This window comes from Nelumbo nucifera, chromosome 7 (assembly GCF_055504915.1).
Source record: "Nelumbo nucifera cultivar China Antique chromosome 7, China Antique-T2T, whole genome shotgun sequence".
NCBI lineage: Eukaryota > Viridiplantae > Streptophyta > Magnoliopsida > Proteales > Nelumbonaceae > Nelumbo > Nelumbo nucifera.
The window spans coordinates 17,821,863-17,846,564 of NC_142655.1; the positions used below are offsets into that span (position 1 = coordinate 17,821,863).

The 24,702-nt window shown below is 39.0% G+C and overlaps 1 protein-coding gene across 5 annotated transcripts in view; it reads left to right on the plus strand.

Annotated features, from left to right (window-relative positions):
- Window positions 1-24,702, plus strand: part of CIP111 (Cam interacting protein 111) — a 61,474-nt gene that overhangs the window by 11,810 nt on the left and 24,962 nt on the right. For all 5 annotated transcript variants that reach the window (XM_088892090.1, XM_019199520.2, XM_088892088.1 and 2 more), the window contains exons 4-6: window positions 17,683-18,578; window positions 20,110-20,314; window positions 21,694-21,901. In XM_088892090.1, the coding sequence (XP_088748216.1) occupies window positions 17,683-18,578; window positions 20,110-20,314; window positions 21,694-21,901 (1,309 nt within the window). The remainder of the gene's footprint in view (window positions 1-17,682; window positions 18,579-20,109; window positions 20,315-21,693; window positions 21,902-24,702) is intronic.

The following is a 24,702-nucleotide window of genomic DNA, read 5'->3' on the forward strand; positions in this document are numbered from 1 at the left end:
TGTCTGGGTATAGAAGGGAAAAGGGGGTTCTCATATCAAGAACTCGGGAAGGAACTCAATTAATGAGATAAACTGCCGTGAGGATAGCATCACCCCAAAAGCGAATAGGTACATTGGAGGTAAACATAATGCTTCTAGCCACCTCCAAGATATGCCTATTCTTCCTTTCGGCAACACCGTTCTGCTGTGGTGTATAAGGGCAAGTGCTCTGGTGAATAACTCCATGGCTAAGAAGATAGGAGGTCAATGGCTGAGCAAAGTATTCCTTTGCATTATCAGATCTAAGGACTTTGATTTTGGTCCTAAATTGAGTGAGAACCATCTGATGGAAGTTTTGGGTTAGAGCAGGAACCTCATCCCGAGAACGCATAAGATAGACCCAAGAAAAACGGGTATGGTCATCAACAAACAGTAGAAAATATCTGTACCCACCATAGAAGAGATATGATATGGCCCCCAAACATCAGTATGCACAATATCAAAAGAGAAATTACTCCTTTTATTACTTAAAGAATAAGAGGTTCTACAATGTTTGGCAAACTCACAACTCTCACACCTTAACTTTGATAACTCAATAGACTCAAATAAAGCAGGAAACAGACTCTTCAAAGACTTAAAAGACAAATGACCAAATCGGTTATGCCAAAGCAGATAGATCCCGTTCATCTCACGGCCAGTCCCAATCACCTTCCTCGTCTCCAAATCCTAAAAAACACATCGGTCAGGGAAAAAGGTTACTGAACAGTTCATGTATTTGGTAATACTACTAACTGAAAGCAGGTTAGTATCAAGCTTAGGAACATGCAAGACAGAAGATAAAGAGATAGTATCCGGTAGCTTGATGTCCCCCTTGCCCGAAATGGGAACAAGAGAGCCATCAACAATGGATACTCTATCTCAGCCAGAGGACAAGTGATAAGAAGTGAACAAAGATGGCAAGCTAGTCATATGGTCATATGCACCTGAATCTATTACTCAGCAGTGGTCAGTATTACCTGGAGCTGAAGAATGGCAAGCTGAGGCTCGAGTACCTGAATGTGCAAATGCAGATGTGGCAGGAGCTAATGGTGACTGAGATGGCTGAACTGAATTCCCAACTTCCTTTTCCAACTGTATGTGGGCAGCCCGAACAACAGCTAAAGTCTCTAGGGATGTGCCTAATGAGGATGCTGAATCAGTGTTCACGGCCACATGAGCATTACCCTTCTTATTTCTTAGTTTTGCTGGGACCAAGTGAGGATGTAGCTTCCAACAAGTATCTTTTGTGTGCTTGGGTTTCTTACAATGTTCACATACCAGATCCCGTTTATCTTTCTTCTTCTGATCCCTTTCTGAGTCACCCCCTGGCTTAGGTTTAATAGCTGTCAAGGCTTTGAAAGAGGGCTGAGGCTGCATCATGACTTTCCTCCTGGTCTCTTCACTATGCACCAGGGAGTATGCTTGAGAAAGGGTCACACTATCTCTTGTCAATATTTGTTGTCGCACAATGTCATCTCGACTTGCTTTCTGTGAGTCTGTGCATCTTTGGGACTCTCCCACTCAAGGGTCTCTAGATGGTCAATTTCATGCCACAAGGATTTCAAGGTAGAGAAGTAGACAGAAACTGGCTTCTCTCCTTGTTTAAGGCTGTTCACCTCACACTTCAGTTCATAGGCTCTGGCAACATTAAGGGGTTGGAAATAGGTTTCTTTCACAACATCCCATATCTCTTTGGCTGTCTTTGCCCACAAGTAATTTCGGCTGATATGTGGCTGCATAGAATTACACAGCCACACCATAACCAAATAGTTCTCTTGAACCCACTTGGTGTATGTTGGGTTCTCCTTGGAAGGTTCTTTCACATCTCCCAAGAGGTAACCCAGTTTTCCCCTTCCTCCAATAGCCATCATGGCTGATTGAGCCCACTTCAAATAATTTGACCCATCAAATCTCATAGTTGTAATCTGAAACCCGGTTTCAAATACACTACCATAACTGTGGTTTCCAAAACTACTTTCTCCCTGACCCTTAAACTCCATCTTTGATCAAGAGTCAGTGGCTACAAACTGTTAGAGTCACTATACCAGAAAACAGAGTCAAACAAGCAGGTCTGAAAACCGGTTTCAGATACACTACCATAACTGTGGTTTCCAAAACTACTTTCTCCCTGACCCTTAAACTCCATCTTTGATCAAGAGTCAGTGGCTACAAACTATTAGAGTCACTATACCAGAAAACAGAGTCAAACAAGCAGGTTTGAAAACTGATCCGAAACCAACACAAATCTGATCTGATCTGATCCGAAATCTGATCTGAAACCAACCCAAATTTGATCTGAAATCAATCGTCTATCACAGTATAGGCAAGGAATCAACTCAAATCTGATCTGAAATCAATCGGCATGCACAGTACCAGGCAGCCTGTCAATCTGAGATGCTATTTTCTGAAATCACTACTGTGGGGCCCACTGCTGCGAGAGCAAAATTAGGGTTTCAACTGTGGGTCTGAAATAAGTGCTCAGCTGCACTCTCCAAGAAGTCCACACAAGTGGGACTTGTCGTAGGGCAATATGAAACCCTAAAAACTAATCACCTCTGAGAGAGAAGGGGTTCGGCCCAACAGTCAAACCCTAGAAACAAGCTGGAATACAGTTCGACCCCTACTTCTAGATAGGTCCAATCTATCTCGACTGATTGCAGTCTCTGAAACTCAATAAAAAAACTTACTTATGTACCTTGGTTTACTGTCTTCTAGGGTTACCTGAACCCTAACCTTCGCTGCTTCTTCCTGATTACCAACTCTCTGCAAGCTGCGGCAAGTCTTCAACTGTTGCGAACCTCTCCTGGTAATCTCCAAGATTCAGCCACCGAATACTTCTTCAAAACTTCCAGCCCTAGCTAGTCCTCATGTGGTCGGCTGGACTAGACACACATGAGAAGCTCTAGATAGGCTCTGATACCAAGTAGAAGATCAAGACTGTAATCAGTCTTGAATCCTAATATGTTTTAGGTTTACAAAACAGAAGAAAAAGAGAGAAAAGGTGAGAGAATAGAAGAGAAACAGGAGAACACAAGTGGTTGAAAGGAGGGACAAATTCTTTCTGATCTGCCGCCACCACTTTCTTATTATTTGTAGGTTATGTTTAGTACATAATGGAAAGAACACATCTACCCTTAGTACTTACATAATAAATAAAGTAAATAAAAGCTGAAATAAATAACAACTGAATTAACAAACTGACTCAAACTGACACTACTATAACTGGAATAAATAACTACACATGCTGTCCTACGAACACAGTGGGGACCACTGTAGTGGGGCCCACATCAGTATTCTCTACACCAAGACAGTCGAACTAGTTTGAAGCTCTCGCAGCTGTAGTGGAAATGTCTTAACAAGCCGAATCCCCGATATGAAAGGTTGAAGGCGGACTGGAAAGATGACGACGACTGGAAGGATGATGGCTGGAAGGACGACGGCGGCGGTATAGAGGATCATTGGGTTCGTTGTGAGAACTCAGATGATGGTTTCTCCTCTGGAGATGATTCCAGTAGCAGAAACTCAGACATTGGAGATACTGTTCAGGTCACTGTAGAGAGTGGGGATGAATTTCAAATAGGTTCTCTCTTTGAAGAAAAGGAGGTAGCAATACAGAAGGGGAAATCACATGTTGAAGACGTTCTTCTTTCGACTACTGTCTTACGGCTGTTACCGATCAATGGTGTGAAGGATCGTCCAGTTTTTCAGGATGGGATTAGAGGTGCCCAAGGGGGTAAAGGAATTAATCCCAGATGAGGGACAGTAGCATGGTGATAAATTGGTGTTACGACAAGAGAACCAAGAGACTACAGAAGACTCTCTAGGAGGGGGTACAAGCTCTGATTTGGCCAAGTCAAATAACCCTTCGAGGCCTTCCCAACTAGTTAGAACTGAAGTCAGGGGTTTGGAGAATTTCCAAAAGGAACAGGGCACCAAAACTCCTATGTCTAAGACATTTGCCCTTTCTTCTCAGCATTCTGGTGACTTCGATAACACTGTTGGTTTAATTTTTTATGCTAACTTGTGTCATGTTGATCCTACAGTATATCCAGATCCCATCCGAGGCTGTGATCTGCCCATGAATCCACCAGAAGGAGGAGTGAATGTGAGAGAGATAATAGGAGAGGTTAGAGGGGAGGGTGTTTTTGAGGCTTGGGGTGATAGGAGGCAGAAGGACAAGGAAGGTGCAGAGACTGGTAGGGGATTGGGTACAGAGGGGGACAAAGAAACTGCCAAACTGTTTCATTCACAAGATGATGAGAATGAAGGGGGGGCTGGAAGAGTCTTAACTAAGGGGAAGAAAGAAAAGGAGGAGGCGAGAGAAAGTAAAAGAAGTCAATGTGATCAGAGTACTATGGATCCTGTGGTGGCTATGGCTGAAAAAAATGGGGCTGAAAGTGGAAAAAAATAAAAGAAAAGGAGTCTCAAATGGGGGCAAGAAAAGAAAAGGGGGGGGGGTAAGAGGAGAAGGAAGTTAAATGAAGTTGAAAAACTCAGTGATGTGGAAGGGGATAAGGAGTTCAATGCTAGGGGAGGAAGGAGGAGAGGTCTATAGGATGCAGGGGGGCTGGTTTCAGATTAATTGTGATCATGAAGATTGTTAGCTGGAATGTAAGGGGGCTAGGCAGTGCCACAAAAAGAGTAGTAGTCAAAGGGGTATTTGGGAAGGAGAGACCTGATTTTGTTCTATTTCAAGAATCCAAAATTCAGGAAGTTGATAAGAAGTGTGTGGGGAGAGAGGAATATTAATTGGAGCTTTGCTCCCTCTTGGGGTGCCTTGGGGGGTATCATAACAATGTGGAGGGAAGAAACAATTCAATGTTTGGAAGAGCTGGTCGGCAGATACTCAGTTTCTATTAATGGGTTCTTATGAATGTCTATGGGCCAAACTCATATAAAGACAAAAAGAAGTTGTGGGAGGAGCTTGGAGATGATAGGTATGTGAGTGAGACAACAGGAGGTAGGAAAAGAACCACATTGAGTATGAAAAAGTTCAACTCCTTTATTGAAGCTTTTGAGTTAAGAGATATTACTTTTGGGCAATCTTGTTTTACTTGGTCAAACCTTCAAACTTCCCCTATCCTATCCAAGCTTGATAGGTTTTTAGTCTCACTTGATTGGGAAGAGCATTGGCCAGGTTTAGTCGGTAGAAATCTACCTAGGGTCACCTTAGACCATTGGTCCATCTGTTTGTTTGAGAGAACTAGTGATGGTAGCCCAATCCCTTTCAAATTTGAGAATATGTGGCTCACTCACCCGGATTTCAAAGAGAAAGTTAAGGTTCGGTGGAATAGTTTGGTAACACCTGCAATGTGGGAAGGCCAAAAGTTCCTTAAGAAGCTTCAATTATTAAAAAAAGGAGATCAAGGAATGGAATAGGGAGAAGTTTGGGAGATTGGAGGAGAAGGTGGAGCTGATTTCTTAGATAGAGGCAATAGATAGCAAAGATGTGGAAGGAATTTTAGATGTTGGTGATAAGGAGTTGAGGTGGAATTTGAGGAAAGAACTAGGGGAGACCTTATTGAGAGAGGAAATTTGCTGGAAGCAAAAGTCGAGAGAAAGATGGATCAAAGAAGGTGACGGAAATACAAAGTTTTTCCATACCATTGCAAACGGGAGGAGGAAGTACATGATTAACTCTTTAGTGGTGGGGGAAAATGAGATCACAAATCAAGATGAGATTGCTAAAACTTTTGCAGAGCATTTTAGATCAATTTATAGAAGACCCTTAAGTGAGAGGTGGAGGATTGAAGGCTTTGATTGGGATACTCTGGATGAGAATCAAGTCCAATTTTTGGAAAAAAGGTTTGAAGAGGGAGAGATTAAGGAGGCAGTTTTTTCTATGGACAGATCAAAATCTCCAGGACCCAACGGTTACACAATGGCCTTCTATCAAGATTGTTGGGAGATAATTAAAGGAGACTTGGTTAGGGTGTTTAATGAGTTCTATAGGAGAGGGGTGATACGTCCGGGAATGAATTCCACTTTTTTTTAGCTCTGATCCCAAAAAGGAATAATGCCAACCAACCAGGGGATTTCAGACCAATAAGTTTGGTCACCAGTATTTACAAGGTGATTGCAAAGGTGCTGTCTCTGAGGATTAAAAAGGTGATCTCCCATTTAGTTTCTCAAGCTCAAGGGGCCTTTGTGCAGGATAGACAGATTATTGACCAACTATTAATTGCAAGTGAATGTCTGGAGGCTCATAAAAGATCAAAGAAGAAGGGAGTGACTATCAAGTTGGATCTGGAAAAAGCCTATGACTTGGTGGATTGGAAATTCTTGATTGAGATTATGAGATGTGGGTTTGGAAACTTGTGGTGTAAATGGATCATGGGATGCCTATGAACTTGTAATTTTTCAGTTATAATTAATGGGACAGTGTATGATTTTTTTGAAGGATTCCGTGGGCTTCGACAGGGTGACCCCCTCTCTCCTTTTCTTTTTAACCTGATTGCTAAAGCATTAAGTAAATTAATTTCAAGAGCAAATGGGGTGTAGTTATTCAGGGGATGGTCAGTGGGGAAGGACAATGTTTTAGTAACCCATTTACAGTTTGCAGATGATATCCTTGTAGAGACTCTATAACTTGATGTACCTTATTAGTATAGTCCCTGTTGTATATTACTTTTACGTCTTATTCTTCTTTTCTCTTTCAGCCCTGTATGGGCATTCTTGTAATTGTACATATCTTTTAATATATAAGAGGCTCTTTGAGGTGGGGGTCATTCATTCTTGACACCTCTAAGATTATTCTTGTTCTTTTATCTATTCGACCAAGAGTGTTGACGTGGTATCAGAGCAGGTTGCTCTCTGATCTATTTTCTCGCTCTCTTGAACCTTACCAGAAGCAGTAAACCTGTCGTATTAGGGCTGTCTTGATCAACTCTTTTCTGTTCTTTCTTCTTTGTGCAACCAACAGGAGAGATTTCTTTAGATCTCTCTTGGGAGACATTGGTTTGAGGCCAAACTTCAGATTTAGTGTCACCTAGACCTGATCTATTCTCCCTACAAACAGCATCTGATTTGGTGAAGTTTTTGAAGGAGTTCTGATCTTCTTCTTGGGGCGGCAACACTGTACAGTTTCCTTTTTTGGACTGCTATAGCTTTGAATCAGATCTGGTGTCGCCTAGACCTGATCTATTCCACCTACAAACTGCATCTGATTTGGTGAAGTTTTCAAAGGAGTTTTGATCTTCTTCTTGGGGTGGCAGCACTTACAGTTTCCATTTTTGGACTGTAACATTTTTTTGGACTTTAGGTCTTCAACATAGCCTGCGATTTAAGTTTTTCTCTCCAGATCGAAGGGTTCTCTCAAGCTTTCCTTAACCCTACACTCAGTTTCTGGTTTGGAGTTTTTTAAGGACTGCTTCAATCAGCATAAGATACCTCCCTGTTCGTGAAGAAGACATTCGATGTGTTGGTAAATCACAGATTTCTCTCAATTGGCTGACTTGATCAACCTATAACCCTAGATCTGGTGTTGTCCTAGGGTTTTCTTACCTCCCATTTATTTGATTCAGACTTCAGATTCATATTTGAAAGGCCTTAGATGCCTGGAGCATATTGACTTTTGAAGAGATTGGGAAATGTTTAGGAAGGTTCCTAAAGTATGATGATAAAAATAGAAGTTGGGAGAAGCTAGACATGACAAGGATACTGGTTGAAGTGGAGGATGCTTCTGTAATACCAAGCAAGATGAGCCTTTGGTTGTAGGGGAAACATATGGCCTGAGATTCATAGTAGAAGGTGTGGATGGGACATTTTCAAAGATAGAGAAAGAAGTCCCAAGTGGAGGAAGGAATGACGATGATGGAGTGCTCAGGGAGGTGAAGGTTAGAAGAGAATAGGAGGGTGAGGCATTTGGTTATAAAGTAGAGAAGACAGAAAGGAAGAGGGAGTTGAAGAAACACCTGGAAGAAGAAGATGGTGAGTTGGCGGAGTCAAAAGGTAGAGAAGGAAACGTGGAGGAGCTGGGGGCAAGTGGGTCAATTGGTGGTGGACAGGTGGGGGTGACATGGGCAAGCTAAAGAAAGCCCAAAAATCAAGTGATCGGGGAGGTGGCGAAGTTGGCAAGAAGCAGGCGGTAGGAGGTAACACTAAGAATAATAGTAGGTGTTTTTTTTATGAATAATAATAAATTTATTAATTCAGAAGCTGATTTAGAGTTGTGAATTCGTACAACATCCGAGGAAGAGGGTGAGTTGGAAATACAACAATGAAAAGAGGAAGTTTAAGTGGCTAACCACGGACATGGAAATTCACTGTACATGGATAAAGAGAAGTGCAAATGCATTGGCTGATGGTCTTCCTAGGCAAGGGGTAAATGGAGACACTTTATTTTGGGTTGTTTTGTAACCACTGCATGGTCAGGATGTTTCTTGGGTAGCTGGGAGTTAAGAATTTTTAGCTCCCTCCCTTGTAATTCTGATTTATTATATCATTAATAAATTTCACTGTTATTGATCAAAAAAAAAAAAAGAAGCGCAAACTACAGCCCCTCCTTGAATCATACAAGTAAACTAGGAAAGAAATACAGGAATAACAGCTGAGCCCAAACAATTCTTCCCTATTTACCCCTTGCTTGGCTAACACATCTGACAAAGTATTTGCTGATCTCCCCACCCACTGTACAGTGACCAACATATTCCTTGTCAACCAACCGAATATCTTCATTTCATTCTTGTAGTGCCATATAGCCTCTTCAGGATTTTTCAACCAACCCACCACCACTTTGGAGTCCCCTTCGATTATTAGGTGCTGTACCCCCAGCTGGTTTGCAAATTCCACCCCTTGTACAACAACTAATAGCTCTGCCCTGATAGAATCCCCAACTCCTAAGGGACCTGAGTAGAGCAACAGAATCTCTCCCTTCTCATTTCTCAAAGCACCCTCATTCTGGATAATCTTGGATTATCCATGCTACTTCCATCAAAGTTCAACTTCAGTGAGCCTTCAGATGGAGGAAACCAGCTTGTAATTGCTTTGTCCTTTAAGGATGAACACCTGGCTACTGCTAACCAATTTCTCCAAAGATCATTAAAAGAGAATTGATGAAAGATTTCCAAGGTCTTCAGCCAAGGTATTGCCCTATTCAGCACACAATCTTTCAATTCCTAACTGTTCATTTCCCTTTCTTGAAAAATTCTAGCATTCCTTTCTTCCCAAAGAGTCCAAATCAGGGTAGTGCCACATAAGTCCCCCTCTTTTTGTAGGCCAAAGGAAAGTAGAATGGTTGAAAAGCTTGCGAACTTCTGCTGGTAGGCTCCAACTACTCCCAAATAATGAAAGTAGCCAAGCCCAAAGGTCTGCAGAAAAGGGACAAGATATTAGTAGGTTGTAACAATCCTCACTATGAGCTCTACAGAGGATAGGAAAGGTCTTCTCTTTTGTAGATTATCTAGAGCGTTTACTTTCCCATGGAATACTTCCCAACAAAACTCCATAATCTTTGGGGGAACTAGCTTGCACCAAATTTCCTTTGATGGAAAGGGTTGTTGAGTAGAATGTTGAGAGATGGATTTGAAGAAAGAAGCACAAGTAAAGGTTCCATTGGGTCTAGGAGTCCACACCCTTTTATTTGGCTTGGGGGGATCCAAACACACCTGATTAAGACAACATAGGAAGACAGAGAGAGATTCAATTTCATCATCCCTTAGTCCTCTACGAAACCCAAAATCCCAATTAGGAGCTAAGGGTGTTCCCAGTGATGAGACAAATTTCGAGACCACCTCTTTTTTATACAAAGAAACAGAAAATAGCAAAGGGAACAGGTCCTTTAAAGGGGTGTCTCCTACCCAGATATCCTCCCAAAAGCGAACAACGTTGCCAGAACAAACTTCATACCTGATAAATTTGAGGAATTGAGGAAGGGTGTTGTGAATGGCCTTCCAAGGTGCTGCTAGGTTAGCCTGCCTTGATACACCAGCATCCCATCCATTCTCTGATCTCCCATGAATGCTTCCTACCACCTCATGCCACAGCCTCACACTTTCCAATGGCCATTGCCACAGCTATTTCCCTAACAAAACTTGATTTTTTTAGTCACCCTCCCATGTCCCAAACCCCCTCTTCTTTACTTTTTGCACACAATTTCCCAATTAACCAAATGATCCTTTTTTTTCTCTTGTCCAGGCTCCCACAGGAAATCTCTCATCAACTTCTCCAGCTTCCTAGCTTCCCTAACGGGTATCCTAAAGATAGACAAAAAATAGGTAGGTAAGTTAGCCAAGGTAGCTCTTATTAAGGTAATTCTCCCTCCCAAAGAAATATAATTCCTCTTCCACGAAGCTAATCTCTTTTCAAACTTTTCTATCATTAGGGTTCAAAATCTACTCTCCCTAGGATTGGCCCCTAATGGAAGCCCTAAGTAAGACTTAGGCCAAGCAGAGATGGAGACTCAAGACACTCTACAATAGCCTCGACCTCTCCTACCTCCAAATTTATACCCGCTATGCAACTATTTTCCAGATTTATTTTCAGATTAGAAATACTTTCAAATCCTTTGATTAACTCCTTTAGGTTTGCTACCTTTTCACTTAAACCTCCTTCACAAAAGATCATTAGGTCATCTACAAACTGAAGGTGGGTGACTGGGACTTGGTGTCTCCTTATTCTCCAACCCCTAATGGCATCTTCACTGTTAGCCTTAGTAATGATCGTACTAATCACATCAGCTACTAAGGTAAAAAGGAAGGGTGAGAGTGGATCCCCTTGCCTGACACCCCTGCAAGCTGGAAAAAAGTCCCTCACCATACCATTCACCAACATAGAGTAGTTATAGGTATTGATACACCCAGATATCCAACTACACCACTTGTCCCCAAATCCACAGTTTCACATCACCTTTAATAAAAACTCTTAGTCCACCAAGTCATAGGCCTTTTCAAGATCCAATTTACAAATGAAACTTCTCTTCCTAGACCTTTTCATTTCTTCCACACATTCATTTGCAATTAGGACCTGATTTGTTATTTGTCGCCCTTGAATGAAGACCCCCTGGGTTTCACTAATGGTAGAGGGGAGAACTGTTTTGATCCTCAACGAAAGCACTTTAGCCAGAATTTTATAGATGCTTGTCACCAGACTAATAGGCCTATAATATTTTGGGTGGTTGGCATCAGTTTTCTTAGGTATCAAAGCCCAAAAAGTGGCATTGATTCCAGGGCTTACTACATGATTGTCTGCAAATTCCTTAAAGACTTCAACTAAATCCTCTTTCAACACCTCCCAACAATCTTGGTAGAAACCTAGAATAATAGTAGGTGTCGTTCACTTCTTTAAGAAATTGAAGAAATATTTTAAAGAGGGAAACTGGTTTAGGCGGTTTCAAATGGTGAGGGGTATTTTTGGAAAATTGGGGCTTGGACTAAAGGGATTGAGAATAAATTTTGACAGTACAAGTCGAAGAAGAAAGGGGATTTTGACAAAGAGCCAAAGAAGAAAGGAGAAATTGAAGGGATATTAGGTCTGGGTCATGACAAGATATGAAGGGAACAGGAAAATAACATTAAAAGAGGGAAGGAAGATAGAGGAAGAAGGTTATGAGTCACTTGGAAGAGAAGATCTACAGAAGCTAAGGGATACAGAGGTGATAGAGAATCCCATGCCACAGCTGGAACAAAGTAAGGAATTGAGCCAATGTAGGAAGAAGATTATGAGTCGCTTGGAAGAGAAGATCTACAGAAGCTAAGGGATACAGAGGTGACAGAGAATCTCATGCCACGATTGGAACAAAGTAAGGAATTGAGCCAACGTAGGAGTCAACTGCACCAAAATAAGTTCGTTGGCTGTTTTTTTTTTTTTTGAATAGTAAAAAGGAAAATTCATTAAAAAAGAAAAAGCAAATACACCCTAGAGAGGGGATACGACAGCACCTCCAGAAAGAGCTAAGAACAACAGGCCCCCAAAGCCCAAGACGAAAGACCCCCAATCAACTTACATATACAAACCTCCCAAAACACAAAGGAAACCAGAAACCAACACTTGACATATCCCCTTGGGTAAACCAAGCTGAACTCGAGGTCCAAGAAAAAGAAAAATAAACCACAGACAACCAACACTACCTCTCACCTGCTTCAATATCAAAGATTCCCATCACTCTTCATCAACAATATCTAATTCCTCTTTTTCACCTTCCTCCCAAGCCTTGCCTTCTTCTCCAATGGCATTCCTCTTGTGAATTTCCTGTCTTCTATTCTTCTCAAAATGTTCAATTGCCTTCCTCACCACCGCTTCTCCCCCCAGAAAGAAAAGGCCAGGAGATTTACCAACTGCCACCTGTCTGTCAACTATTTTATCAATGTTGAATTTTCCTTTCTCAGAGATAGTTCTGAGTTCTGGATTTTATCTTAGCTCCTTTCCTCTTGTAGATTCTTTTAGATCTACAGCAAGAACCATCCCCAACCAGTCCTTGCTTGAGACGATGGAAGACCTTGGTTACACGAACAATCTGCCCGTTACTGGATCCTTTTGTTTTTCTCAACTCCCCTACCTTGGGGCTCTCAGAATTAGTCACCTTCGTAATGGTTTCACTTCTCCTGCTTAAGTCCAACCCCAATTTTCCTATATCTACCAAGGACCTCAATTCTTCTTCTTTGTTCGCCCTCTTGGAGAACTCGTCACTTATGTCTCCCCTCACTTCCTGAACCATTTCATTTCTTCTGAGACCGTCGGCTGATTTTCAAGGGCTGAATACATGCATAGATGACCCGGTGGCCATTGTAGCGTCAGAAGGGCATTCAGGTGAGTAGATACCTGGTCTGAAAACACTTGAGATCACCGCCCAACTGAATAATGAGGTTAGTTTTGGTCCTTTATCTGATAAGTTTCTCCTCTACTTGGGTTGGGACTTTCTAATAAGGAGGGAGAGGCGTGCAGTTCTAGAGCTGGAGAAGTGAATGGTTGGGGAGCCAGGTTAAAAAGGAAACTTTCTGAGGAGTGTGACAGGATTGAGCATTGACAGAGGGTATACGACGTAAAGAGGAGCTTCGGTTCAAGGTGCGATAGGGGTTGAGGTTGAAGGAGGGGGAGTGAAAGTCTAGGAAGAAGTGGGGGAAAGTAAAAGGGAGGGAGAAGAGGTGGCAGAAGGGATTGAAAGGGACAAAATTTAGAAGGAAACATCAATAAGATGAGGGTGAACATCGAGCACTTAGTGAATTGACCAGTGTAGGTGGACAGTCATTGGGGCTATTCTTCTTGGGTGGTGAGGAAGGCAATCGAACAATTTGAAAAAAACAGAAGGGAATAATATAATAAAAAGTGAGTTATTGGGGAAGGGGAGGAGCTGTCGGAGGAACAAGAAGAGATGGAAGAAGGAATTGTAGATGAATAATAAAGGGAGTCATTTGAAAAAACAAAACAAGAAAAAGTCTTAGGGGAAGGGGGGTGAGGAGTGGGAGAAAGTAGAAGGGAAGGAAGAGGATTTGGTGGAAAAAGAGTGAAGGGGGCTGTTAGAAGGAAAAGAGAGGACTGAGGAGCGGCGGTGGGGTTGACACTGGAAATGAGAATGCTATATTGGAATGTTAAGGGTTTAAGAGATGGAAGAAGGGTTTTTGACTCTCTGTCCTCCTTTGAGATATTACCAGAGGATGGTTTTGGGTGGAAAATTCTTCAATAGTTAAAACCCCATCTGTCTTAAATTGGATTACCTCCTGATGGAAGCAAGTAAAAGCTGAATTTCAATGGGTGTAGTAGGGGTAATCCAGGCCAATCAGGTATTGGAGCGACCCTCAGAGCTTGTTATGGTTTTATTTTGGCCATCTTTTCATGTCCTTTTAGGGGCCATTATTTGGTATAATGGTAAAATCTTGGGTTGTCAAACATGACAACACAGGTTTGAATCTGGGAGCAACCACTATGTGAAAAAATGCCAAAGGTTGTGACTATACCCAATCCACCCCTCCCAAGACCCCGGATAGCTGTGAGATCTTTTCCTTAAACTCTGTAAAGGCAGAGCTGCCAACCACTTTTCAAGGGTTGAGATTAGCCAAAGGTCTTGATTATAGAGACATAGAATTATAATGTAATTATGTTATGGTGATTAAGTGGCTGGAAGATGAGGAGAAAGATCTATTTATGAAGGCAATAGAAATGCCAAAAAAGAACAGGATTATAAATGTAATATGGACACAAAGATCAGCAAATGGATTGGCTGATACTTTGGCAAAAAGAGGGTTAACTGGGGGCAACTTTTTTGGGGAAAGATGGGTTAATGTTGTAAAACCAGATTAACTCTTGGTTATGGTGGCTTTGTCAGCAAACAAATTGCTGGGATGCATGGCATCCCTTGTAACTATTTCTTCTCTTTAATAAATTGATGTTGCTTATCAAAAAAAGATAGAGAAAAACTATAATAAATTGAGATATTCACATAATTGGACAATCATAATTAGTTGTTGAATGTAGGGAAAATTATAAATAAAGGGGAAAGTTATAGTTCTAGAAACAGACATGAGAATTATAATAATCTTCATATCCTTCTTTAAGTGAAATGCCATCTCAGGTTTACTGCATTTATGTCCATAACTCTATATCTGTATCTGTTTTTAGGTCTTTTAATTTATTTCAAATGTTCTTTTTCTTTTTCAGTTTTTGAAGTTGTTCTGGGTACTGATGATGAAAACATTTCTCTCCCTTCAAATGGACCAACAAATGGTGAATGGGAGGGGGGGTCAGTGGGTTGCCCTCGAGACCTTTCTATTTTACATTTTTTAAGCTGCCAATAAAATTTTTGTTATTTTTTATTGTACAAGCAGAATATATTAAAAGTAAAAAAGAGTTATGCAAGAAGTAATGGGCAAAGAGCCTAGCAAATTGAAAAGAAAACAAAGAAAGAAAAATCTAGGTCATGGATGGCAAACAAAGAGAACTAGTTTTGCACCTCACAATCCTATACACAAACTGCTAATAGCAAGCAAATGGTTTATTGTATTGCCTTACTATCAAGAGGATGACGTACCCTTGCAAATACATACACAATAAAGGAGAGTATATCCTGTTTGTTCCACAAAAACATGTACAAGAACAAATATGCCATTTTAAGGTCTACTAAGAAAAGTCAGAATTGTGTATGATATTTAGCATAGGGTTCATTCTAGATTCAACCAAGTGAAACCTGACAATAGTGGAATCAGCCACTTTAAGGTAGCCTTCTACAGTGATTTAATGGGCGCACAGGTGAGGTGCATTTTAGGGTGCACCTTGCCTGGGTACTAGGCACAGCTCTTTCAAAAGGTGCAACCATGGTTTAAAATGTCCCTAATTTCCCTAATATTTCCACGACATATTTCCATTTCCAAGGGTAGTGACACGAAATTTTACTGGAACTGACATTTCCCCAATGAACACTACCAACACTATGTGGAATACAAGAGATAGTTTCCACAAATACTTCCATTTCCACTTCCGTGGGTAGCAACATGAAATTTTACTGGAATTTACATATTCCCCATTGAACACTACCAATACTATGTGGAGTACAAGAGATAGTATTATAACATAAGTTGGTGACAATATTGCAGGTATGTGAAGTAGCAAGTTATTGTCCATCTAACTTATATGATTGCCACTTTGAGCTAACTCAATATTCATTTCAAATGTAAAGTTAAATATTAGTTTTTGTTTGTGTAATAGATTATTTGGTTAATCTATTACAACCATTTACATTTTCTATGAGTTTAAATTTTTCTTTAACTCATTCTATCATTAAGCTCTGAATCTTAAGGTTTATAGGGCAACTTTTAAAACATATTCTTTTGTCTATAACCTTAGTTTCTTAGCTTTGTTTAATGATTTAGAATAAGATAATAATTTAAAAAGGTTTGCCTATGCTTCTTTTATTATGTCATAAAATACCATTCTATATTTTGCGCATTTTACAATCTTTCCACCTTATCTATAATTTTTACAATATTTTTGTACGATATTTCCGACATTTCTGACATGTTTCATATATTTGGATGACCGACATTTCCACCGACATCAACATTTCAAACCTTGGGTGCACCTAGATGCGCCTTGCGCCTTAGTCCAGGCATGTGCCTTTTAAAAATTTCACGCTTTTTTGAACCTAGGGCAACTTTTAAAACATATTCTTTTGTCTATAACCTTAGTTTCTTAGCTTTGTTTATTGATTTAGAATAAGACAATAATTTAAAAAGGTGTGCCTATGCTTCTTTTATTATTTCATAAAATACCATTCTATATTTTGCACATTTTAAAATCTTTCCACTATATCTATAATTTTTACAATATTTCCATACGATATTCCCAACATTTCTAACATGTTTCTTATATTTGGATGACCGACATTTCCACTGACATCAACATTTCAAACCTTGGGTGCACCTAGATGCACCTTGCGCCTTAGTCCAGGCATGTGCCTTTTGAAAATTTCACGCTTTTTTGAACCTAGGGCAACTTTTAAAACATATTCTTTTGTCTATAACCTTAGTTTCTTAGCTTTGTTTATTGATTTAGAATAAGATAATAATTTAAAAAGGTGTGCCTATGCTTCTTTTATTATTTCATAAAATACCATTCTATATTTTGCACATTTTAAAATCTTTCCACTATATCTATAATTTTTACAATATTTCCATACGATATTCCCGACATTTCTAACATGTTTCTTATATTTGGATGACCGACATTTCCACTGACATCAACATTTCAAACCTTGGGTGCACCTAGATGCACCTTGCGACTCAGTCCAAGCATGTACCTTTTGAAAATTTCACGCCTTTTTTGCTTTTTTTGAACCTAGCGGCTGGTCCAAGGGTGGAGCCCTCGGACCCCAGCCACACCCCTCGAGGCAAAACCCTAACGTGGACTTGTTTGGACTTGCCTTGAGGGGTGTGGTACAAACGTGGCATGTAGAATCAGGAATGCAATATGTTTTACATTCACATTAGCTACTTGAAGAGAAAAGGAGATTGTGGGTTTTACATGCTTGAAAATGCTTTATATGTTTGATTTTATTTTTAAATTTTCATTTGAATATGTTTTACATGTTATGCTAATGTATTCTAATTTTAGATAATAGGTTTTTTAAAAATTTATTTTAAAAATTAAGTTTATATTTTTTTATTAATATTATGTTTAACATTTTTTGCATTTTTTTTAATTTTCTGACACTTTTTATTCTTTTAGCATTTTTTGTTTAATTTTGCGCCTTGCTTCAAAAAGGTGCACGCCTCGAGCACAAATTTCCCCTTGCACTTTTAAAACATTGGTCTTCTATGGTAAAAAAATGAAAAGAAAACAGGGGAAGTTGGAAAGTAAAGAAAATATGACAATTAAGATTAAAATGTGTTTTGGGTTGTGCTAAATTATCATTCATCAATCCCATGTAGCCTATAGAGTAGAGAACAAAAATGAAAAATATTCCTCATCATTCTTCTTTCTCTCTCTAAGGAAGAAGCTTTGCTATTCCAATTTCAGCTTTGATGACTAAGTAGTTGAAGGGTTGAAGAGAATATGAGTAAATCTTAGAGCTTTCTTTTTCTTTATGAATTTATTAGTTCTTTACAAATTTTTAGTAATCATTGTTTTAGGCAACAGTTTTTTTATATTTCCTTTCCCCCCCCTTTTTTTTTTGTGTGTTTTTTTGGGGGGGGGGGTCTCAGACTTTTCCTGATAGATGCTCTTTTTTCCTCTATGAAGGTTTTGAAGAATGGAGTGCGGTTGTCATGGAGTCTATCATGCACTTTGGGTTGGCCTGCTATAGGCACAATTGCTTTTGTTTCCCCCATTCAAGTTCAATCCTTAGATGCACTTTCAAAAGGAACTAATAAGTTGCTTGAGTCGACTAATACCACAGTTTCTCATCTCTCACTCTACAACTGCAAGGATCTATATTTGGAATTGATTTCATCTATGAATAGATTAACAATGGAGCATGACAAGCCATATAATTATCCATCAGAGATGAACCACAATCAACTTGAAAATGGAAATATTTCATCCCCCAAGACACCATTGCTCCACCAGCAAAAACTTAATTCTCCCGTTTCTAGTCGACTGCTTTCAGAAAGATGCCAAGAATCTGTGCCAAGTCTAAATAATTCAAAGGGAAAGGCTTTTACTTCATATGATATAACAGTATCACTTGATGATAAAATGACAAGGGAACTCTGGCAGAGCTGTGCTGTTCGTTGGCTACGTACTCGAAATTTACTCCCTGGGAATCTTGTCACCATCCCAATACATGGGGAAATGTTCATTTTCCGTGTGGAAGGTACAAATGATTTATTGGAGGAATGCCCTGACCATAACTTGTCTGATGAAGGAAAACATGATTTATTTCGTCAAACCTCAACTTCGGTGGTTGATGTGAATGTTGCTTTTGTGGACTGTAATACGAAAGTACATTTACGTTCATCATTGACATCAGCAGTTGAAACTCGAGAAAAAATAAGTTTTCCACAACAAATATTTGAAGGCAATAAATTCAAAGTTAATATGACAATCAATCTTCCAAAATTGGGGGGTTTGTCTAAAGAATGTGCTATTTTAAAGGAAATTATTCTCTCCTCATCAGTGAAGGACATTCTATCAAGGTTAGTATATTGTGCTTCATTGTTCACTTGATAATATATTCATTGTTTGTGATCACATATTTTTTTGTTTTTTTTTTAATTCACATTTTTTTGTTCCACTCTGCTGAAAGTGAGATTTCATCTTAATTAATTTATTTGTTCAGGAAGTTAAATCATTTGTTGAATGATCAATTGCTCATGCCCTGCTCATGATTCATTTATAGAAGCCTCTGTAATTGCCAATTATCAATAGTGTTTGCATTGTACTTTTCTGTTTTTTTTTTTCTAAATTTTGTTACAAGTTAATCACCCAGAACAGTAGTGTTTAGCTGTGTGTGTGTGGGGGGGGGGGGGGTTTCTTTTGATTACTGAGATGGCATTATGTTAAAGTTTCAAAACTGGGATGAAAACAATGAAACATAATAAAAACTTTCTGTGCTTAAAGAGAACATACCATGTATAACTACTTATATGGTTATATATTGCCAAACATCAAAAATAAAATTAAAGCCTAATGTCTTGTAAACTTGTTGTATTCAGCCATTTAAATTCCTTCAAAGTCTTTGCCCAGCTGATGAAATTTTTTCAATTTTAATAGGGCCTTCACCTGCTACTCCACTGTTTAGACTGCTTTGGTAACTACTTATATGGTTATATATTGCCAAACATCAAAAATAAAATTAAAACCTAATGTCTTGTAAACTTGTTGTATTCAGCCATTTAAATTCCTTCAAAGTCTTTGCCCAGCTGATGATTTTTTTTTCAATTTTAATAGGGCCTTCACCTGCTACTCCACGTTTAGACTGCTTTGGTAACTAGGTCACAGATCAGATGGTTCAAAAAATGTGTTGACCCAGTGACCTGTGACATTATACCAAAATATATTATAAATTATATGATATTAAGTTTATTAACATTAATGTAATAGTAGCTTGATGGGGCTGACAAGCATGAGAATATGGGTTTGACTCTGAGAGTCACCATTTTGTGCAGCAATGTGCCTAAGGTCTATACCCAGTCCAGCAAAGTCTACCTCTCCCAAGACTCCAAATAGTTGGGATTAACATGGTCAGATAGAAAGAGAGAGATGTAGAGAGTAAGAGAGAGAGGGAGGGAGGGATCTTTTGCTAACTATCATTTAGGAAAAAATGCACAAACTAGCATGTGAGCTAAATGGCTTCTATACTAACTTTAAATGAAGTGTAGGTTCAAATCCCCTCAATGTTGTTTTTAGTAACAACAGTAAATACAATTGGCCCGAGCGGTTCATGGGCTTCAATTTATTAATGCTTTCACAATCCCAACCAATTTAGACCAGAGCTTAAATGAAGGTTCCCTGGTTCCAAAGACATTTTGCAGTTATGGGACTCCCATTTGATTTTTGGTGGAACTTATTGTTTATGTCAAACGCAGGTTAAAATCAAATAGTGGAGAAAACATATGATTTAATATGATAGTAAATAGATTTCATTATGCCCATACTTACATTCTGTAATTTTTAATTCAGTGGTATAATCAATACTAACACCCATTACTACTGTAAGTACTTCAGTTTAGGTTTACGCACTACAAAGGGAGTACTTCTTCATGGACCTCCAGGAACTGGAAAGACATCTTTGGCCCATGCATGTGCTTGTGATGCTGGTGTAAACCTCTTTTCTGTAAATGGACCTGAGATTGTGAGTCAATACTATGGAGAAAGTGAGAAAGCATTGCATGAAGTCTTTGATTCAGCTAGCCAAGCTGCTCCTGCTGTGGTTAGATACTCCTTTTCTCATTTCACCTTAAAATGGCCTTTTTTATTTTTCCCTTTTCACACACACACACACACACACACACACACACACATACAGATATAGATATAGATAGTTGGATAAAGTATACAAGCATTATGAAATGTTTACTTAATGATCCAACCATAGTTTTCAAGGCGCCAAGGTGAGGCTAGGTGACAGGGGTGTGCCTTGTCGCCTAGGCGACACCTAGGCGATGGATTTTTTTAAGTAAAACCATATATCCTAGGGTACTTCCCTAGGTTCCATAACCATCTTTCCTTAATAATTATTCATAATTTTCATAAGAGAAGAATAAATTTCATGTTTAAGTCTAGAAAATCAACATTTTATGAGAAGAAAAAGAACAAAGGAAAGAAAATTCAAAAAATATAGTGGCTGAACCCCTACTTTTGTTATAGGAAAGAAGAAAAGAAAAGGTGGAAGAAGAAAATCTGTTGATCAGACAAAATTTTAAGTTCTTCCCTTGCTTATTGGTTCAGGTTTTGAAAATTTTGAGGGTTCAATCAAGGATCAAAATTTCGACACAGTACGCCCTGTATCGGGTGCATTGTATTGTATCTTTGGGGTCCCTATACCTGTTTACAGATGTTTTTGGGGACCCATTTTTTTAAATAATATATATATATATATATATATATATTTAAAAATAAAATTGAAAACCAAAGAAATAAAAAAATAGGGGGAGTATCGTTATAAGTACCGATACACCTCTGCCAATACACAGAGGTGTATCAATACTTTGAACCATGAGTTCAATACAGCAGTTAGCAATGTTTGCATTGATTAAACCCTAACAAAACAAGAAAATAATAAAAAGAAATTAGTATATAAACACATAAAATGAATATTCTAGTTAATAATGTCTATTTTATAATAATAATGTCAAAAAATAAAAAATATAAAAGTATTTTATAACTCGGTGCACAAAACTGCTTGGCTACTGGGCGAGGCGAGCCTCCAAGGGTGCCTTGTTGCCTAGGCGTCGCCTAGGTGCCCATATTTACTTTGTCTTGTTCCAAAAAAGGGCTTCCTATCTAGTCCAATGAATTTCCTCAAGAATAAGCCACAGGAAATGCTATCTACTTTATCAGTTTGTTTAGTTAGTTTTGAAGTTTAGTAGTTTCTGTTTCTCTCTTTACCTGTTATCCCTGGAATTTCAAATTAAAAGAATTAATTGAAGTTTCAGCAGTTGTGTCCTACAAATTCTCAAATGCATATCCCTCGCATCTTAGGACAAATTATCTGAACTCCATCTTTTATTCTCAAACATTTTCTCTTACAAAGATGCTCTAATGAACCAATTTCCTTTGCATGCATGGTTAACAATTTTCTGTTTCTAGGTATTTATTGATGAATTGGATGCTATTGCACCAGCACGGAAAGAGGGAGGTGAAGAGTTATCTCAAAGAATTGTTGCAACACTTTTGAATTTGATGGATGGCATTAGCAGAACTGATGGCATACTTGTAATTGCTGCAACCAACAGGCCTGATAGTATAGATCCTGCATTGAGACGTCCTGGAAGACTAGACAGAGAAATTGAAATTGGTATCGTTCAATTTTTTTATTTATTTTTTTCATTTTGAGTGTGGGTTTTTCCTGCATTCTTTGTTGAACACTAATTTCCTCAAGAATGCTCATTAGTACATACAACATTGTTGAAGTATGCCGCATTCTGTGTTTGTATTTTTGTATTATGATGGTGCTTCTGTACTTGATTCTTATACAAAAATATCTTAGGACTAAGAGTTCTAGAAGGTTCTAAAACTGCTGAGATCACAATTTTCTGCACATCTGTTAAGTAAAGTTCGTCTCATCTTATGAGGGATCTTCTGGATTAACTACATGTGCAATTTCCATACCCACATCATCTTAACACCTCACCATCTGTGGCAAATTACCCCCTATGAATAGTGGCCTTTTAAACACAGTTTCTAGTGCGTTTCCCAAGCATTGTGGTAAATGTCATGACAATGGGGGTACTTTTATCTTTATGTTTTTCTCTTAAGTGCTGTCACAATGTGTGAGGGCAGATTGGTTGTTTAAATGTGTAAAGAAGTATTATTATACCATCCAACTGATGGGATTTTCATCTTTCTCCCATCTTTTTCTTCCTCTCTGTCTCCTTTTTTCTCTAATCTTCTCACAGATCAATTCTAAGATAGAAATTAATTATTAGAACATGGTATCAGAGCATTGTGAAGCATGTGATCTCATTTAGTAAGAAGTTGAATTGCCACATCCCCTTTTTCTTTCTTCTCTCTAGATCTAACTCACTCTACTCAAGAAATCAGATTTGCAAGTCTCTCTTTTCCTCTTTTTCTTGATCATGTCACAATGAGTGACTATGGAGTGCCGTGTATAATGTGGTTCAAGTCCTTTATTTGATAGTGTCAAATGGAGATCCAGGTGCTGTATTTGAGTATCAAAATTGATGGCATGTCAAGAAGTTTCTTGTGATGTGGGTGATGGAGTTCTGAAATTTTGTAGGTCTGTTGAGTTTTTCAGAGTTGTGATGTTTGGATGGTGTATAATGTATAGCAGTTTAGTTGTTGTGGACCTTGAGTTGTGTTGCTTTTTTGTAAACTAGTTCCTCTCTATATTTGTCTTTTTGTGTAAGTGAACACCGCTAGTTAGAAGTCAATAATATGTGGTGTGCAGAGAGGAACTATGGCAGCCTCTGGAAATGGAAGTGATGAATTTAAGCCAAATGTTGTTGTTTCCCCAGAACATTTCATAGTGCAAATAACATTCATTGGACTAAATGGGGAAATCTATATCCCTTTGGCAGAATTTACGGGTCTTTTATATAACCAAAGGTAAACTTAAGTATTCGAAGGATGACAAACCTATGGCTGGTACCTATGGTTATAATGAATGAATGCAAGAGAATGCCCAAATCATGATTTAGTTCATGCTCTGACATTAAACTAGAGAGAAACCATGCAACAACGAGGTGCTTCCTCTATTACATCAGGGTACCAGCCTGATGTTGTTACACAAATTCATGCCCAGACCTCTGCACTACTGACCTTCCATTACTAATGGATGTGTTACTTATCTTTGTAAGGTTTCTTTGGGATCTACCGGAATGGTTACTAGTTCCAATAAATCTGCATTGGTTGTTTTTAGATCTGGAGGACAAGGCAGTAAAGGTGCTGGTTGTGGGGCTAGAGAGGAGGTGGCAGGACGGGTCCAGTCATACCTGCAAGTCATGGAGGTGGTTGAAGCAGGTGGAGTGCAATTGGGGCTGACTTGTTTGTTTTTTGCATTACATACATTGTCCGATGTATATAGCCTCATATTTATACTACAATAACAATAACAGCAACAGCAACTATGGTTTTTGTAGAAACCACTGATGTGGTCCCCACCTCTTTCTATTGTACTCGTATACAACTAGTTATTTAAGTGTCAGTCCACAATTAGTTGTTAGTCTTTTATTAGGACTTTAATTGTTGTCTTTTATTAGGATTTTAATTTTGCCAGGTAAGCAATCTTATCCTTACTTTAGAATTAATATAAATAGAAAGAGGGGGGCAGCAGATTAAGCATCATCTTCTTTTCTGAAATCCTTCCTTCGAAATATTCTTCTCTTCTTTTCTCATTCTCCTCTCATCCTCTTAATTTCCTGTTGATTATACACCACAACTTGGGCTGTCAGTAGTCTCATACGACTACATGGTATCAGAGCCAACCTAGGAAATCTTATGATAGTCTGACATGGCTGGCTGCATAAGAATTTCCTAGAGTTGGAAAATTTCCAGCAAAAAGGGATCATCGGCTGAGTCTTGGAGATTGTTGGTGAAGCATCAGAGGATGACCAGCAATCAGGAAGAGTCAGAAGGAAGAACCCTCAAGATTAGGGTTCAGACTTGTTTTTAAAGGCTGCGGCTAGAAAGTCAAAAGGAAGAACCCTCAAGATTAGGGTTGAGACTTATCTTTGAAGGTTGCAGCCAGAGTTTTGCTGAAGTAAGTCAATCTTTTCTATTAAAAGGATTACCTTTTTTGGTTATTTCAAAGGTTCGATTGAAAGTTTTTTCCTCCTGAACTATTCTTGATACGTTAAAAGAATAGTATTTTGGTTACTTTAAGAGGTGTGGCTGAACTGGTTGTGTTCTTGGCTTGTTTCTTGACCTTTGACTGGTTCTAGGTTCAAGATTCTATTTTCTTAACTGTCGCCAATTCTAGGGCTGCAGTTAGTTTCAGCCTTGCACTCTCAGCCCTACACTCTAAGTTGTACTTGGAAGGTTATCTTTTTTGGGTGGATTGCCGACCTAGAAGGATAAAATAGGTTCGGCTGATAGCAAATTCTGGGTGTAATTGCCCAGTCTCAGTGATACAAAAGG